The sequence below is a fragment of the Rhinatrema bivittatum genome, chromosome 4, assembly GCF_901001135.1.
Source record: "Rhinatrema bivittatum chromosome 4, aRhiBiv1.1, whole genome shotgun sequence".
Lineage (NCBI taxonomy): Eukaryota > Metazoa > Chordata > Amphibia > Gymnophiona > Rhinatrematidae > Rhinatrema > Rhinatrema bivittatum.
The window spans coordinates 83,675,377-83,693,294 of NC_042618.1; the positions used below are offsets into that span (position 1 = coordinate 83,675,377).

Here is a 17,918-nt window from a genome sequence, read left to right on the forward strand (position 1 = left end):
CTTATGACGTTGTGTGAACCTCCTTTTGAACCGCTCAGGTGCGTCACTCTGAAGGACCTTACGCTCAAAACGGTGTTTTTGGTAGCTATCTGCTCGGCTCGGCGAATTTCGGAAATTCAGGCCCTATTTTGTCGCAAACATTTTCTTAGGTTTTCCGATTTTGGCTTTTCTCTTAGAACCGTGCTGTCCTATCTGCCTAAGGTTGTATCGGCTTTTCACGTGAACCAGTCCGTTGAGTTGCTTGCGTTCCCGGATTTGGATCAGAATTCTCCACATGCTCGTGAATTGAAGCGTTTGGATGTGAGGTGGGCGCTGATGCGTTACTTGGAGGTCACTAATGATTTTTGCCTGTCTGATCACCTTTTTGTCTTGTGGAATGGTCCCAGGAAAGGGCATAAAGCTTCCAAGGCTACTATTGCCCGGTGGTTGAAGGATGCTATTGCTTCAGCATACATATGTCACAGGCGAGCAGATCCAGAGGGTCTTAAGGCTCATTCGCTCCGTTCTCAGGCGGCGTCCTGGGCAAAAAGTCAATTGATTTCCCCTCAGGAGATCTGTAGGGCGGCAACCTGGAAATCTTTGCATATCTTTGCTCGGCATTACCGTTTGGATGTTCGGGCTCCCGACTCTGAGAGTTTTGGCAGCAGTGTGCTTCGAGCGGGGCTTTCTAGGTCCCACCCCATGTAAGGCGGCTTGGGTACATCCCAGCAGTCTGGGCTGATCCAGGTACGTACAGGGAAAGGAAAATTGGTTCTTACCTGATAATTTTCGTTCCTGTAGTACCACGGATCAGCCCAGTCGCCCGCCCAGATTTTGATTCTGCTCAACAGATTATCGGTTTTTTTCCTGTCATACTATATAGGCAGGATGAAGATTTCACATTTTGTACATAGTTGAGTCTCCTAAATTTGGTTTAACCATTTAAATTTTTTAATTCCTGTTACCACTTTAATTCTGCTTTGATATTGTTTATACTGAAGGGGCTGCAGATGGCGCATCCTACTTACAGGGGTGTCCTTCAAGTTTTTCTCTGTCTCCATTTGCTGGAAGAGAGGCATAACCCAGCAGTCTGGGCTGATCCGTGGTACTACAGCAACGAAAACTAGCAGGTAAGAACCAGTTTTCCTTTCCTTTTTCTTTTTGGTCGGGGTGTGTTGGCAGTGCAGCGAGGATATTTGCAGGCGGCTCGATGGGGGATCCGTTCCTCTTCATATTTCTTTGTACAGCAGTAGCCATTTTCACGCAGCAGCAGACCATCGGGGGTCATGCTGCGCAGCAGTGTGCAGCCTGTGGAGAGGCATGCGCGTGTCTCTCTCAAACTGGAATTGAGTCCTGATGCCACTGTGGGGGAGAGGGCAACTTGGGGATGGCGTTGAGACCAGTGGATAGGCATCGGGTAAACTAAAGGAAGAAGCTCTAGCAGTACAATCATTAACATCACATCCTAACTATTCGACCACACGTCGTTATATTGGATCTACTCGAAGGCAATCCTATGCCAGGAGACCCTACAGATCTTACCAGTCCTTTCGTACACAGACTTAGCCTGTGTACCAGCGTCCTGCTCCACAACAGAATTCCTCAAACCAACGTAGAGGTAAACCACGTAATCAGAGACAGCAGGCACAACAACCAGCTACTGCAGTGAAAGCGACTTCATCTTTTTAGTTACTCAGCCACCACCACAACATCAAGCACCACCCGGCAGGATTCATTCCTGCCTGACAGCTTGGGAGAGAATAACATCCAATCAATGGGTTTTGGAGATAGTACATCACGGCTACCAACTCCAATTTGTCAGAAAACCCATATTACCTCATCTTTCCACTTTCAAGATTCACAACTTCCAACCACAACTGGGAGAGGAAATTGCTTTGCTTCGCAAACAACAAGCAATTCGACAAATTTACCCAGGGACCCAATCAGTAGGAACATAAGAACATAAGAAAATGCCATATTGGGTCAGACCAAGGGTCCATCAAGCCCAGCATCCTGTTTCCAACAGTGGCCAATCCAGGCCACAATGACCTGGCAAGTACTCAAAAACTAAGTCTATTCCATGTTACCATTGCTAATGGCAGTGGCTATTCTCTAAGTGAACTTAATAGCAGGTAATGGACTTCTCCTCCAAGAACTTATCCAATCCTTTTTTAAACACAGCTATACTAACTGCACTAACCACATCCTCTGGCAACAAATTCCAGAGTTTAATTGTGCGATGAGTAAAAAAGAACTTTCTCCGATTAGTTTTAAATGTGCCCCATGCTAACTTCATGGAGTGCCCCCTAGTCTTTCTATTATCCGAAAGAGTAAATAACCGATTCACATCTACCCGTTCTAGACCTCTCATGATTTTAAACACCTCTATCATATCCCCCCTCAGTCGTCTCTTCTCCAAGCTGAAAAGTCCTAACCTCTTTAGTCTTTCCTCATAGGGGAGCTGTTCCATTCCCCTTAACATTTTGGTAGCCCTTCTCTGTACCTTCTCCATCGCAATTTATATCTTTTTTGAGATGCGGTGACCAGAATTGTACACAGTATTCAAGGTGCGGTCTCACCATGGAGCGATTCAGAGGCATTATAACATTTTCTGTTTTATTCACCATTCCCCTTCTAATAATTCCCAACATTCTGTTTGCTTTTTTGGCTGCTGCAGCACACTGAACCGACGATTTCAACGTGTTATCCACTATGACGCCTAGATCTCTTTCTTGGGTTGTAGCACCTAATATGGAACCCAACATTGTGTAACTATAGCATGGGTTATTTTTCCCTATATGCATCACCTTGCACTTATCCACATTAAATTTCATCTGCCATTTTGATGCCCAATTTTCCAGTCTCACAAGGTCTTCCTGCAATTTATCACAATCTGCTTGTGATTTAACTACTCTGAACAATTTTGTGTCATCTGCAAATTTGATTATCTCACTCTTCGTATTTCTTTCCAGATCATTTATAAATATATTGAAAATAAGGGTCCCAATACGGATCCCTGAGGCACTCCACTGTCCACTCCCTTCCACTGAGAAAATTGTCCATTTAATCCTACTCTCTGTTACAGTAAAATGGATTGCGCTTCATGGACGCTTCTTGGATGCGCTTTGGACGCGGCTTGCATTTGCATGCCATTTAAATACTGTATCGAGCGGTATGTCATCCGAACTGTGCGTGCGGCAAACGCGGGTGCACCCGGCACTACCGCACTCCTTCTACCGCGACCTTACTGTATCGGCCTGTAAATTATTAAAGTTACAATGTAAATCTGTCTTTCTAAATTATTATTTAAGTTACAATGTTACAATGTAAAATAAGCAGCTTCTGCCTTATTTATGTTCAGTTACATGTAAACTGATGTAATATTTCGATCGAATGTTGGCATATAAAAACAAACAAATAAATAAATAAATGTCATCATTCACTGCTATACATTCTAATTCTCCCATCTTACTTCTTATATTTCTGGCATTAGCATACAAACATTTCAAAGTTTGTTTTTTGTTTGTATTTTCATTCTGCTTTTTAATTGATAGGGATAAGTTAGAGTTTTTTAGCTCAGGTGAGTTTTTAGTTACAGGCACTTGGACTATTTTTCTAATTATTGGAACCTCACTGTCGGGAAACCCTAATTCTAATGCATCATTAGTATCCTTTGAAGACACCTCTCTCCGAACCATGCGCTGCTGAGCGACTGTCGGCTTTCCCCTTTGTTCTAGTTTAAAAGCTGCTCTATCTCCTTTTTAAAGGATAGCGCCAGCAGTCTGGTTCCACCCTGGTTAAGGTGGAGCCCATCCCTTCGGAAGAGACTTCCCCCTTCCCCAAAAGGTTCCCCAGTTCCTAACAAAACTGAATCCCTCTTCCTTGCACCATCGTCTCATCCACGCATTGAGACGCTAGAGCTCTGCCTGCCTCTGGGGACCTGCGTGTGGAACAGGGAGCATTTCAGAGAATGCTACCCTGGAGGTTCTGGATTTCAGCTTCCTACCTAAGAGCCTAAATTTGGCTTCAAGAACCTCCCTCCCACATTTTCCTATGTCGTTGGTGCCCACATGTACCACGACAGCCGGCTCCTCCCCAGCACTGTCTAAAATCCTATCTAGGTGACGCGTGTGGTCCGCCACCTTCGCACCAGGTAGGCATGTTATCAGGCGATCCTCACGCCCACCAGCCACCCAGCTGTCTACATTCCTAATAATCGAATCATCAACTATGACGGTCGACCTAACCCTTCCCTCCTGGGCAGTACGCCTTGGGGAGATATCCTCAGTGCGAAAGGACAATGCATCACCTGGAGAGCAGGTCCTTGCTACAGGATCCTTTCCTGCTGCACCCGGTTGATGCTCTCCAATCATGAGACCTTCTTCCTCCAAGGCAGCACCAGGGCTGCCAGTCTGAAGTTGGGACTTGGCTACTATGTCCCTGAAGGTCTCATCTATATACCTCTCTGTCTGCCTCAGCTCCTCCAGGTCTGCCACTCTAGCCTCCAGAGATCGGACTCGTTCTCTGAGAGCCAGGAGCTCTTTGCATTTCATGCACATGTACAACTTCTCACCGGTGGGTAAAAAATCATACATGTGACACTCGATGCAAAAGACTGGGAAGCCCCCCTCTTGCTGCTGGACTGCTGCCTTCATCTCAATTTTGTTCATTTCCTAGTTAAGTTTTAGGTTGCTATGGGAGTAGGAATGTGTCTAATTAACGTCCTTTAAATGTATTAGTGAATTCACTATATGTCTGGTAGTGGCCTACAAGGGACTGCTCAAACTCTCAATAAAGCTTTTGTTCTTGGTTTTTTTGTTTTTTTTTGTGAAAGTGGCACCTGCCTATAAATTAAAGGATGAGCTAGGGTTGGGAAATACAAACAATCTAACTTCAGTTAGTCAGCCAGAGTGACTCACTGCTCTCTTGATTAACAAATGTTGGTACCTAATCAAACCAAATCACACTATCTCAACACCTTTCCAAGGTGAGTAACTGAACTGAACTTTTCAATCTTTTTACTTAGGTATACACTGCTCCTAGCTTATTTCTAGCTTCTGGCTACTTTTTTTTTTTTTTAATACAAACACTCAGTTTTGCTTACTAGCTGCCTTACAGATTTTTTAAAAATAAACACACTAACTACTGCTTACTTAGCTGCCTTACTGACTGACTATTTAAAAATACAGTCTAACTTGTTTATTCGCTGCCTTACTATTAAAAGCACAAACATACTAAATAATATTCCCAAATAGTTAACTTTGCCCCAATACTTTTAAAAAAGACAATGTCCCAAGCAAAAATTTACTGATTCCTTTCAGCCACCAGCAAGGTGATCTCTCCTCTCAGCTCCAGCACTGCTCTCTACATCAGTGGCGGGGGTGGAAGGTAACTAGAACTAAAAGGTTACTAATAAGGGCCAAGAGTTATAGATAAGTATGAGGAAAAAGAAGTGTAAAAGCTTGCTGGGCAGACTGGATGGTCCGTTTGGTCTTCTTCTGCCGTCATTTCTATGTTTCTATGAGAAGGGCAACCAAAATGATAACAAGAATGGAACAGCTCCCCCTATGAGGAAAGACTAAAGAGGTTAGGACTTTTCAGCTTGGAGAAGAGACGGCTGAGGGGGGGATATGATAGAGGTGTTTAACATCATGAGATGTCTAGAACAGGTAGCTGTGAATCGGTTTTTTACTCTTTCGGATAATAGAAAGACTAGGGGGCACTCCATGAAGTTAGTATGGGGCACATTTAAAACTAATCGGAGAAAGTTCTTTTTTACTCAACGCACAATTAAACTCTGGAATTTGTTGCCAGAGGATGTGGTTAGTGCAGGTAGTGTAGCTGTGTTTAAAAAAGGATTGGATAAGTTCTTGGAGGAGAAGTCTATTACCTGCTATTAATTAAGTTGGCTTAGATAATAACCACCGCTATTACTAGGAACGGTAACGTGGAATAGACTTAGTGTTTAGGTACTTGCCAGGTTCTTATGGCCTGGATTGGCCTCTGTTGGAAACAGGATGCTGGGCTTGATGGACCTTTGGTCTGACCCAGTATGGCATGTTCTTATTTTATGTTCTTACCTGGGCATGGCCACACCACTGAATATCTTGGTTAAGTTAGCCAACTATGTCTGACTATTGACCTCTATATGACTTATAAGAATCCTTGCCACCTAGTTGGAAAATATTAACAAACTAGGCCATTGGTGTGTAAGTTTAGAGGCGGTGACATTTAACTGAGTGTAATGGTTCAGAAGAGCTGAGCTGACATTTACTCTGAATTGTTTGGTGAGCTACTCTGCATCTATTGTGAGATATCTTATAATTCTAACAATTTTTCTATTACTGGCTGTTAGTATTCAGTGTTTACTAACAACCTCAGTGCATGGACGGGTTTGCAGTTGAGGATTCCCCTAGCCTGGTATTAGGTTCTGAGATCCTTGATCTCAGCACTGGATCCAGTTCCTTGGGCATCTGCTCATATGAGACTTGCAAAGAATTCTTCTGTCTTGTTGGTGTCCTCAATTGCAGAATTTTGACAGATTATCCCTTGAGATTGGAGGGAGTCAGAACGAGTTTGGCCTGGTGGCTGTTGCAGAACAGTATGTTGAAGAGAATGGAGTTAGAAAATCTGGATTGGGTGACAGTGACAACCAATGCCAGTCTGAGCAGCTTGGGGGGAGGGACCATCTGTCAGGGTCAGATGGTGCAGGACCAGTAGACTGGTTTGGAAACCTCCTATTGTTTGGAGACTCAGGCAGTTAGGAAAGTCTTGCTGTGTTTTCATCCTCTGGTCAAGAACAGGACAGTGAGAGTATTGTTGAACAATGCAGCATCTGTGATCTATTTAAACAGACAAGGGAGGAACAAAGAGCCCAGTGGTCCTTGCAAGTGGGTATGTTACTTAACTGGGCAGAAAAGAATTTGATGGTTTTGTCGGCACCTCATGCAGGTGGATTTTTTGCACAGGCTGGATCCCGGAGAATGGGAGCTAGCAGAGAAATGTTAAAGCAATTCCAGATGAGCAAATAGATAAGCATCAAGGTCTGATTCTTATGGCTCCAGAGTGGCCTAGGTGTCCGTGGAAAGTCTTGCAATGGGTGACCCATTGTGGCTCGACCAGGAGCCCAGTCTTTTGCATCAGGGTCCAATCTGCTTGGAACAGGCGGATCGCTTCTGTCTTGTGGCCTAGCTCTTGAATGGAGAAAGTTTGTGAGCTAAGGGTTATTCAGAGGAGGTCATGTCAACTTTGTTGCAAGACAGGAGAAAGTGGACGTCCTTAGCGTATGTTCGGGTCTGGAAGGTATTTGAGTTTTGGTGTCTGGAATCGGATCTGACTCTTTTAGGCCTACATCTTGGTCATACTACCTTTTTGCAAAAGGATTTGCTCTTGAACTCCCTTAAAGTACAGGTAGTGGCAATGGCTTGTTTTAGGGGCAAGATGTTCAGCTCATCCAGTTGTGGTTCACTTTCTGAAAGGATCTGGTTCAGCATGTGGTTCCTCTGTAGAATCTCAATTTGGTCTTGAAAACCTTGCACAGGCCACCTTTGAACCTGTTGCAAAGGGCTACTTTCAAAGATGTGACTGAAGACTGTTTTTGGTAGCGATCTGTTTGACAAGATGCGTTTCAGAATTGTAGGCGCAGTCATGTAGGGATCCTTTCTTTTGTTTTTTGGAGGAAAGGATTTCTATCTGAATGGTTCTGTTTTTGCTAAAGGTGGTTTCCGTTTTCATTAAGTCAGTCAATAGAGTTGTCTGTGTTAGAGTCTCTCTCCTGAGATACATTAAGGTCATGAATGCCTTTCGTTGATGTGCATGATCTCTGTCTTGTTTATTGGTCAAAATATAGGGTAAAAGGCTTCCATTGCTAGGTGGATTAAAGGGACAATTGCGGCGGTGTACATTTGCAAGGGTTTAATGTTACCTGAGGATTTTCAGGCTCATTCTTCTGGAGCTCAAGTGGCTTCTTGGGCCGAGTGTAAGCTGATTTCTCCTCTGAAGATTTGTAAGGTGGCAACCTGGTCATTGTTGCACATGTTTTTCAGACATTATAGGCTGGATGTTAGATCTTTGGATGAGGCTGTGTTTGGTGCGAGTGTTCTGCAAACATGTCTTTCAGATTCCCACCCAGTTTAGTTTGGCTTGGGTACATCCCATCCATCTGGGCTGGTCTGGTGGATGATCAGGAAGGAAAAATTGGCTCTTACCTGTGAATTTTCTTTCCTGGAGTCCTACCAGACCAGTCTAGAATCTGGCCCTTTGATCCTAAAGACTGCTCTTCTGGATATACATATGAATGCTCAGGATATTCATTGTTATCTCTGGTTTTAGACCCTCCATGAGGGAGAGGTTTCAAGTTTAAATTTCAGGCTTTACCATTTTATGAAGTTCCCCCTGTTTGTGGAAAGGAAAGGGTTTAGTTTTGCTTTGTGTTAGATTTATTGAGAGACTGCAGATGGTATCGTAACTTAAGTAACAAGAGTATTGCAAAACTTTTGTTCTCTGTCTCCATCTATTAGTAGGGGAGAAAAACCCATCTGTCTGGACTGGTCTGGTAGGACTTCAGGAAAGAAAATTAGGTAAGAACCAATTTTTCCTTAACTGTTTAAATGGCTTTAAACATCATCCTCCATATTATCAGTGACTCTCTGATATTCCAAGCAAACAGTTTTTGTGAAAAATTAATGGGGATGCACAGTAGTAGTGATTAAAAAGCTTTAACCATATATTTAACACTATAGAAATCTTCATCTTTCAGTCTGTGTCTCTGAAGCTTTACGAAGGCCTTAAATATCCAGTGATCTCAATAAGGCTACACATGCTAGATTGGCAATTTTGAACCATGTCTTTTTTAATTATTGAAAGAGGACTGAAACTCAATTGATGATGTATCAGAGAAGATTTATGAAAATATTTTAATCTATTTTGCAGGTTCTTAAGCAAGTGGATAATAAATTTATTGCATGTTTAATTGATACGAAGAATGAAAAAAATGCAAACCCAGGTGAGAACAGCTCTCAACAAGGGGCTTTACTTCCTGTCTACTTTCATACACTGGGACAGCTCTAGACCTGGAAGGTTATGGTTTAAAGCTCACTGTGTCTCTTGTCTTATGAAGTGTTTGCTCTTTGATTTACTGTGCTAATTTTATTAGTGCCCTATAGCATGTGCAGATATTTCTGCTTGGGATGTTCTACGTCACCTGAAGTGTTTTCCCTCTCACTTAACCTCCACATAGCCTCATCTGCTGTTTGTACCTGTTGATAAATGCTCACTTGTTTTCTGTCCTTTCACTTCCATATATAATTTCTGCAATCCCGAGGCGTACCATAAGCCTCTGTTGCCTGGTGGCCAATGCTAGCATTTGTGGGGCTTGACTTCCCCGCTACATTTCCATTCCCATCCTCCTCATAGCAATGCTTAGTCACAATAATACAAATATTAAGATGAAGGCAGTAGTTGAGCAGCAAGAGGGGAGCCTTCCAGTCTTTTGCATTTAGTGTCACATGTATGATTTTTACCCATCGGTGAGAGTGGTTGTATGCGTGCACCTGGTGCAAAGAGCTCCTGGCTCTCAGAGAACGAGTCCGATCTCTGGAGGCTACAGTGGCAGATCTGGAGGAGCTGAGGCAGACAGAGAGGTATATAGATGAGACCTTCAGGGACATAGTAGCCAAGTCCCAACTCCAGTCTGGCAGCCCTGGTGCTGCCTTGGAGGAGGAAGCTATCCTGGTTGGAGAGCATCAGCCTGATAAAGCAGGATGTGATTCTGTAGCAAGGACCTGCTCTCCGTGATGCATTGTCCTCTCGCACAGAGGACAGGTCTCCCAGGGCTGCTGCCTAGAAGGGAAGGGTCAGGTGGGCCGTCATAGTTGGTGATTTGATTATTAGGAATGTAGACATTTGGGTGGCTGGGGGGCTTGATGATCGCCTGGTAACATTCTTACCTGGTGTGAATGTGGTGGGCCTCACGTGTCACCAAGATAGGATTTTAGACAGTGCTACAGAGGAGCCGGCTGTCGTGGTATCATGATGTAACCTGCCTAGTGTACTATAATGAGTAAGCAAGAAATAAATGTAAATAATCCTGATCCTGGTCTCCTAAACCAGTGCTTACCCTTCTGTGCACATAAAGCCATTACTTCCTCCAATCTTTTCCCTATTTCTCGCCTTCCTTTCTCTTTTCTCCCTTTCTCTATGGAATGCCCACTGCATTTTCAACATGTTTGTATACATTCATTACAACTTTATCTCTCATTCCCTCTTATCTTCCTGCTCTGATTGAGGCTTGGCTTTCCCCTGAAGACTTTTGCTTCAGTTGCTGCTGTCTGTCATGGAGATGCTTTTCTCCCAAACTCTTCATTCAGTAGGCCATGGTGGTGGTGATGCGCTACTATTCTTCCCACCTCTCTTTTCCCCTCAGGTTTCAGTCCATTCTTCCACTAGAATCTCACTTCTTTCCATACACCGAGATCCACTCCATCTGTCCCTCTTCATTCTGTCCACACCAGTGGGTTGTGCACTCCAACCAGCAGATGGAGACGGAGAACAACAACTTACTGATGTCATCCTCATATAGTTCTGCTCAGGCACCAGCCAGTCAGTATTTCTCCATCTCCAGGAGATGGACATGCATCCTTGCTTGTGGACTTCAGCCTGCCTGGATTGAACAGCTATTTTGACCTGTGGTGATAGCATTCGCTCCCTTCCTCAGTTGAGAGTCTGGAAAATTTCAGGAGATAAATCAGGTCAGGAGTTAGGTGAAGGCTGTGGCCCTAGACCTCCTCCTGAAAGAAGAAGTAGGGTAAGGAAGCCTTGGCTCAGTCCTGCTGCATAGTCCTCTTCTTTGTCTGGTCGTTCTCTTACCTCTGCTCCCTGCCATTCTGACTGTTGTGGGCCTGTTCAGTCTTTTTCAATGCGACTGGCAGTGAAGGTTTTGACAAAAAAAAGTGCGCGCGTTGGGCAGCGCTCAGAGCGGGTGCCAGCGCACTTCTTACAAGGTCGGTCAAAGAGGCAGTTGCAGTCACGGCCACGCAGTCGAGGAGTGCTGCGAGGCTATTTTTGGCCGGTTGGGATTAGCACGGCAGTGCAGGGACATGCAGCAGGTGCCTTTTTCGGGGTTTGCAGGAGCTGCTGAGACACGTGGTGGGAAGCGTTTGCTCAGCCCTGTCGGGGGAAAAGAGAGAGAGAGAGCGAGATAGCATTGGGGGAGCAGTGTAGGAAGAAGCTTCGCATCTACTCTGCATGCCATATAAGGGTCCTTAGTCTCAGGAGAGGTCCCTCAGTGTTTGTCAGAAGTGTGTTGAGGCTGGGGGGTGGTGAGGTCACAGAGCGAGATGGCAGCTTAACCAGGGAGCTCCTGCTCACCATGTGCTATTAAGTACGGGAATCGCCATCCATCCCCTCTCCAGCATTGTGATTTGTAACTTTACCCATCTCAAATAGAGGTTATATATGTCTTCTAAGAAAAAAGGCACTGACCTAAGCAATACTCATATTTAAAGACCCGAGAGGTCCTGGACGGCCTAACCGCAAGAGCTGACTTAGACATGGTGGAGTGGTCAGAGGACGAACCTGATTTCTGCATCGCAGGAGCGGACTTACCAGCGTCAGATGTACCCTCCCGCAAGGAATTCAGACAATGGTTCCAGGACTTACGGAGAGACATGAAAGCAAATAAGCAGGAATTGCTTCAGAAGATTGAGGAGATAAAAGATGATATGGCAGAGATAGGCCACAGAGTCGACGAGTGTGATATTAGGCTTGAAGCACAAGAAGACAAAACAAAGAAGTTGAAAGAACAATGCGATGTAGTGGCTCAGTCGGGGGCAGACTTATTACTAAAGGTAGAGGACTTGGAAAATAGAAATCGCCGGTGCAACCTGTGATTCCGAGGGGTACCTGACACAGAGGCCTACAGTAACTGGCACGAGGTAGTCCAGACTCTTTGCAAGTTTTTTCTTGGAAGCGCCGAAGCAGGAGACGCAGCAGATATAAATCTCCCGATCGAGCCAGAGCGTGCGCACCGGACCCTGGGACCCCGAATCGGCCCACAATCGCGCGACATAATAGCCTGCTTCCTCTGATTTCCAGTTAAAGAGAAGGTTTTAAGCGCAGCCAGAAAAAAGCAAGTCTGGCAGTGGGAGGGGCACTCTATATCTGTGTTTGCAGATTTATCGCCGGGAACCCTTAAACGGAGACAAGCCTACCAACCGATCACTATGGAACTCAGAAAAGAAAAAATTCGGTACCGGTGGTTGTTTCCCGTGGGGATATCATTCACCATCCAGGGTACTACTTCACGAGCAGCATCGCCCGAAGAAGCAGTGGCCATTTTGAAAATGGCAGGCCTGCCAATTAAAGTCACAGTACCAGGGAAAAATAGGGGCAGAGCGGAGCCTCCGAGATGGCAACGGGTGGAAAAAGGGGATTGGAGGCTTAGAAGAAATTCTGGCTCCTCGTCTCACCGTCAACAGAACACTGCGGGATGAAAAGAAACTCTGTGGATTTCAGATAGGTTTCTTTTTGAACAAATGCTATTTAGCTAGTAAAAAAAGATGGTTGGACTGCTTTTTGTTTAACATATTCTTCTAGTATAAGATAGCAATGTTGACAATGTTATGGGAAAATTTAATTAACATAGAGAGGGGGGATGGGGGATTTATCTTGTTGGTGGAACTGGGGGACTGCTATCCCATTTCTAGTACTCACACTGCCCTCATCTGCATAAGCAGATTAGCCATGAAGATATGGTGCACACATTGGGAAGGGAGGGGGGAAGAATGCTGGGGGATGATAGGACAACCGAGCATACAGTGCAGCTTCACGCAATAAGGATTGAAAGGGTTCCTAGCGGGGTAGTTTTATACACAGCGGGGGAGATAGTGCTGAGGTGCAGAACCTTCAATACATTTCACAGATGGCTAGGCATCCACTTCAAGGATAGTACCCATAGGTCTAATGGCTTTTAAGTTTCTTTCCCTTAATGTAAAAGGTCTTAACACGCCTCGCAAATGCCACCTGCTCAAGCAGGACATTCAAACCAAATCTGCAGGGATTATTTTCTTACAGGAAATGCACTTGAAACAGCGTTATGAGCATCTGCTAGATTGGCCGATGTTTGCTTATAGATTCTTTTCTATCGCAAAATGGTCAAATAAATACACGGGGGTCTGTGTTCTATTCCAACAAGGATATGATTATAAAATAAAAAAATATGTTGAAGACCCTTCAGGAAGATTTATATTGGTTACATTTGAATACCAGGGGGAAGCGTACACACTATTAAATATATACACTCCAAACTCAGACCAGAAGAGCTTCTTCAATCAGATTGATCAGCTATTAAATAATGAGGAAGAATGGCACCTCATAATTACAGAGGACTTCAATTTGACTCTATGCCCGCAATTGGACAATTCGGGGGGGGGGGGGGGTTAGTAAGGGGTCTGGTTCTCCTCGCAAAAGACTTCGGTCTCTTATGGGCCGACTCTTTGGAACACTCTCCCTCCTGACCTCCGTCAAGAACAGTGTCTCCTAACCTTCAAGAAAGACTTAAAAACTTAGCTGTTCAATCAAACTTTCCCTGAAAACCCAAGTTCTCCTTGATGCAGGTCCCAAAACATGAATACAAGGCCTATGGCTAACATTTAGTGGACTTACTGAATTTTCTCTTCACAGCCCCCCAAGGACTCATTCTAGTTTTAAATAAAGTACTATATTTATTTTCACTTTATTCATTTTTATTATTTATCCACAATTTTATTTTATTTTTTGCTCTCGGTTTGCTATGGTTCCTTGTTTCCAAATGTTTTTTGAATGTTCAATTGCTAATGTTCATTGTTTAATGTATCGCCTCCCAGCGAAAGTTCTGTTCCATTGTAAACCGGTGTGATCTATATTCTTTATAGGAATATCGGTATATAAAAATTCAAAATAAATAAATAAATAAAAGGGGTCTAAACGATGTTTGGCGACAATGGAACCCACATACCAAAAATTATACATTTTTTTTCCGCATCCCACCAATCATACTCATGTATTGACTATTTCCTAGTTGACAAGACTTTACTGGGAAGGGTACAACAGGCATGCATAGATCCCATTACATGGTCTGACCATGCCCTTGTTGGTCTAGAACTTGGTACCTACAATAGAGGGGGGGGGGGGATATCGCCCATGGAAATTAAATGATTCCCATCTAATTGATACAAATTTCGTGAGATGTTACAAAGGGAAATAGAAGAATTCCTTCTCCGCAACACGGGGACACTGTGGTCATATGGGAATGTTTGAAAACTGTAGTGAGGGGCCACCTTATATCCTGGGGCACTCATGTCAAAAAACAGAAATTAAGAGCCAAACAAAAGTTGCTAGATGAAATCATGATTCTGACAGAAATCCATAAAAGACAGCTAGACAAAGGTATGTACACGAAACTTCAGAAAGCCCGAGAAGAATTGCAGTCCTTGGCAGATCAGGAACTTAGAGCTGAACTATCCCTGATTACCCAAGAACAATTTGAGTGGGGTAATAGATCAGGGAAAATATTGGCCAGATATTTGAAAATTTAACTCAAAATCAGATAACTAAAGTCAGAGACACTTCGGGGAGTATGCTTTCATCCCCCCCAGATATCAGACAACGCTTCCAGCAATTCTATGGAGAACTGTATGATACGGACTCCTCCATACAATTGAGCAGTATAGAGGCATACCTAAAAGAGAGAGAACTCCCTTGCTTAAGTGAGAAGGAGCGAGAATATATGGAAAAGGAAATCACGCGGGGGGAAATATTGGAGGCTATTAAAGGACTGAAAGCTAACAAGGCCCCAGGATTGGATGGATATACTCCCCAATTCTATAAACAATTTTCCACAGTAATTCTGAATCCACTACAGGAATTTTTCCACCATTTAAGGGAAGGCCATTCTCTGGGGCCGGGGGCAAACGTTGCCAGAATCACCGGGGAGGGATCTCACACAATGTGGATCATATCGGCCAATATCCCTCATTAATATCGACCTCAAACTTTTAGCTAAAATTCTGGCAACAAGCCTAAATAAAATTTTGGCCCAGTTGATCCATATAGATCAGGCGGGCTTTATCCCCGGCCGGATAGCTTCAGATAACATACGAAAAATTGTAAACCTCATATGGTGGGCAAAGAAGCAAGACATCCCTACGGTGGTATTATCAGTAGACGCAGAAAAGGCCTTTGACATGGTGCATTGGCCGTTTTTATTCAGTACCCTTCAGAAGCTCAACTTTGGACCCCATTTTCTAAATTGCCTTCAACAATCATATACTGATCCAATGGCTCGAGTGAAAGTCACGCAAGACAGGCCATACCCTCTATCTCATATTCACTAATTCCCATATCCGAACAAACCCCCCCCATCGTGCACCCCCCCTTCCTTGGTCTGATCACTTCCGCATAGACACCTCTGTACTATGAACCATACCACCCTTCCTACCCAATCTAAAAAAAAACCATACACTACAGAAGTCAGTGCAAACAGGAAGACCTAATTACAGCCCTTTCTACTGGCATTAACACTCTTGACTTAACTAACGCAGATACAGCTCTCTTCTCCTGGAACCACATCACCAATGCAATAGCCGATAAGCTTTGCTGTACTCAATCGTGCAAAATTGACACTCTAAAAAAAAAACAATAAACAACCTTGGTATACTCCTGAGCTAAAAATTATGAAACATAATCTCAGAAAGCTCGAACAATTATGGCGCAAAGACCCCTCTACTGCACAACTGACTAAGTTTAAATCTTACCTTCACACCTACCGAATAGCAATCAATAAAACCAAACGAGACTTCTACTCGCAAAAAGTCCACCAAATCCAATTCAACGCATGAGCCTTATTTGAACTAGTAAGCAACTTAACGAAAACTAGCCCACCCTCCACACCTGACATAGACGAACAGGTCAAATGCGAAGACCTGGCTTCTTTCTTCCACAAGAAATTAGTCAACATTGTCACATTTCCCCCCCATGCAATCACCCACAAAAACCTTTCAATCACCCCACGCAATCTCCCACTACGCAATTGCCCACAAAAACCTTTCAAGCACCCCCCACGCAATCTCCCACTACGCAATCACCCGCTCAAACATTGTAATCCCTCACCACTGCAAGACTCTATTAGAAAAGGAATGATGAATAAAACGGAAAATGTCATAATGCCTCTGTATCGCTCCATGGTGAGACCGCACCTTGAATACTGTGTACAATTCTGGTCGCCGAATCTCAAAAAAGATATAATTGCGATGGAGAAGGTACAGAGAAGGGCTACCAAAATGATAAAGGGAATGGAACAACTCCCCTATGAGGAAAGACTAAAGAGGTTAGGACTTTTCAGCTTGGAGAAGAGACGACTGAGGGGGGATATGATAGAGGTGTTTAAAATCATGAGAGGTCTAGAACGGGTAGATGTGAATCGGTTATTTACTCTTTCGGATAGTAGAAAGACTAGGGGACACTCCATGAAGTTAGCATGGGGCACATTTAAAACTAATCGGAGAAAGTTCTTTTTTACTCAACGCACAATTAAACTCTGGAATTTGTTGCCAGAGAATGTGGTTCATGCAGTTAGTATAGCTGTGTTTAAAAAAGGATTGGATAAGTTCTTGGAGGAGAAGTCCATTACCTGCTATTAAGTTCACTTAGAGAATAGCCACTGCCATTATTTATTTTTATTTATTTATTTGTGTTTTTCTATACCGGCATTCACGGGAGTACGTATCATGTCGGTTTACATAAAACAAGGGGTGATCAATACATTATAACATACATAACTAAAACATAAGAGTATACATTACAGTAGTATAAAACAAGTGCACGGAAGAGAAAGTTACAATAAACAGGGGTTATTCTAACTGGGATTAGAGTTAAAGGAAAGATAAACAAGTTTAATAAGAATTAAAACATTGTAGTGATTGGTTTGTAGTGATTGATTCCGTTTGGAAGGGAATGTTCAATTAAGTAATTGTTCTTTTAAATAAATATTTTATTTGATAGAAAATGTTCAGTATTGCTGTATTAGATTTTGCTGCAATTGCTGGAAGTGAATCCTTAAGGGTCTGGAAATGCTTTCATGAACAGCCATGTTTTCAGTCTCTTTCTGAAGGTTAGGAGACATGGTTCCTGTCTTAATTCTAAGGGGATTGAGTTCCATAGTGGGGGACCTGCTGTGGAGAAGGCCCGCTCTCTCAATGTTATATGTTGGGTGGTATTGTTGTGTGGTACCTGTAGATATTCTCTATAAGCTTCTCTGATGGGTCTATTGGAGGAGTGTTTTTTGAGAGCTATTTGTAGATCGAGTGGAGCCAGCCCATGGATATTCTTGTAGATTGTGGTGAGGGACTTATGAATTATTCTATAATGGATTGGTAACCAGTGAAGGTCTTTGAGGACTGGTGTAATGTGATCTCTTCTCCTTTTGTTTGTTAGTATTCTTGCTGCCGTGTTCTGTATCAATTGGAGAGGTTTAGTATGTGCTGATGGGAGGCCTAGAAGAATCGAGTTGCAGTAATCAATTTTAGCAAATATTATTGCTTGGAGCACTGTTCTATAGTCATGGAAGTGAAATAGGGGTTTTATCCTTTTTAATACGTGCAGTTTGTGGAAGCAGTCTTTGGTTGTTTGGTTGATAAATGATTTAAAATTTAATCGGTTGTCTATGGAAACTCCTAAATCTCTTACTTTTGAGGTTTGCAAGTTGGCTGGAGGGTTTGTAGTGATTTTGCAATTGTCTGGAGAGATTAGAATGAATTCGCTTTTTGATTGGTTTAGAATTAAATTTAAGCTGGATAAGAGATCGTTGATTTCATGAGAACAATTTTCCCAAAGTTCTAGAGCTTTAGTGATGGATTCTTTAATGGGGATCAGAATCTGGACATCGTCGGCAAATATGAAGTGTT

The 17,918-nt window shown here is 43.3% G+C and overlaps 1 protein-coding gene across 1 annotated transcript in view; it reads left to right on the forward strand.

The window, feature by feature from the left end:
- MLH3 (mutL homolog 3) overlaps positions 1–17,918 on the forward strand; it is a 126,368-nt gene that overhangs the window by 34,566 nt on the left and 73,884 nt on the right. Inside the window, 1 exon segment of the mRNA XM_029598418.1 lies at positions 8,911–8,983. Coding sequence (XP_029454278.1) covers positions 8,911–8,983 — 73 coding nt within the window.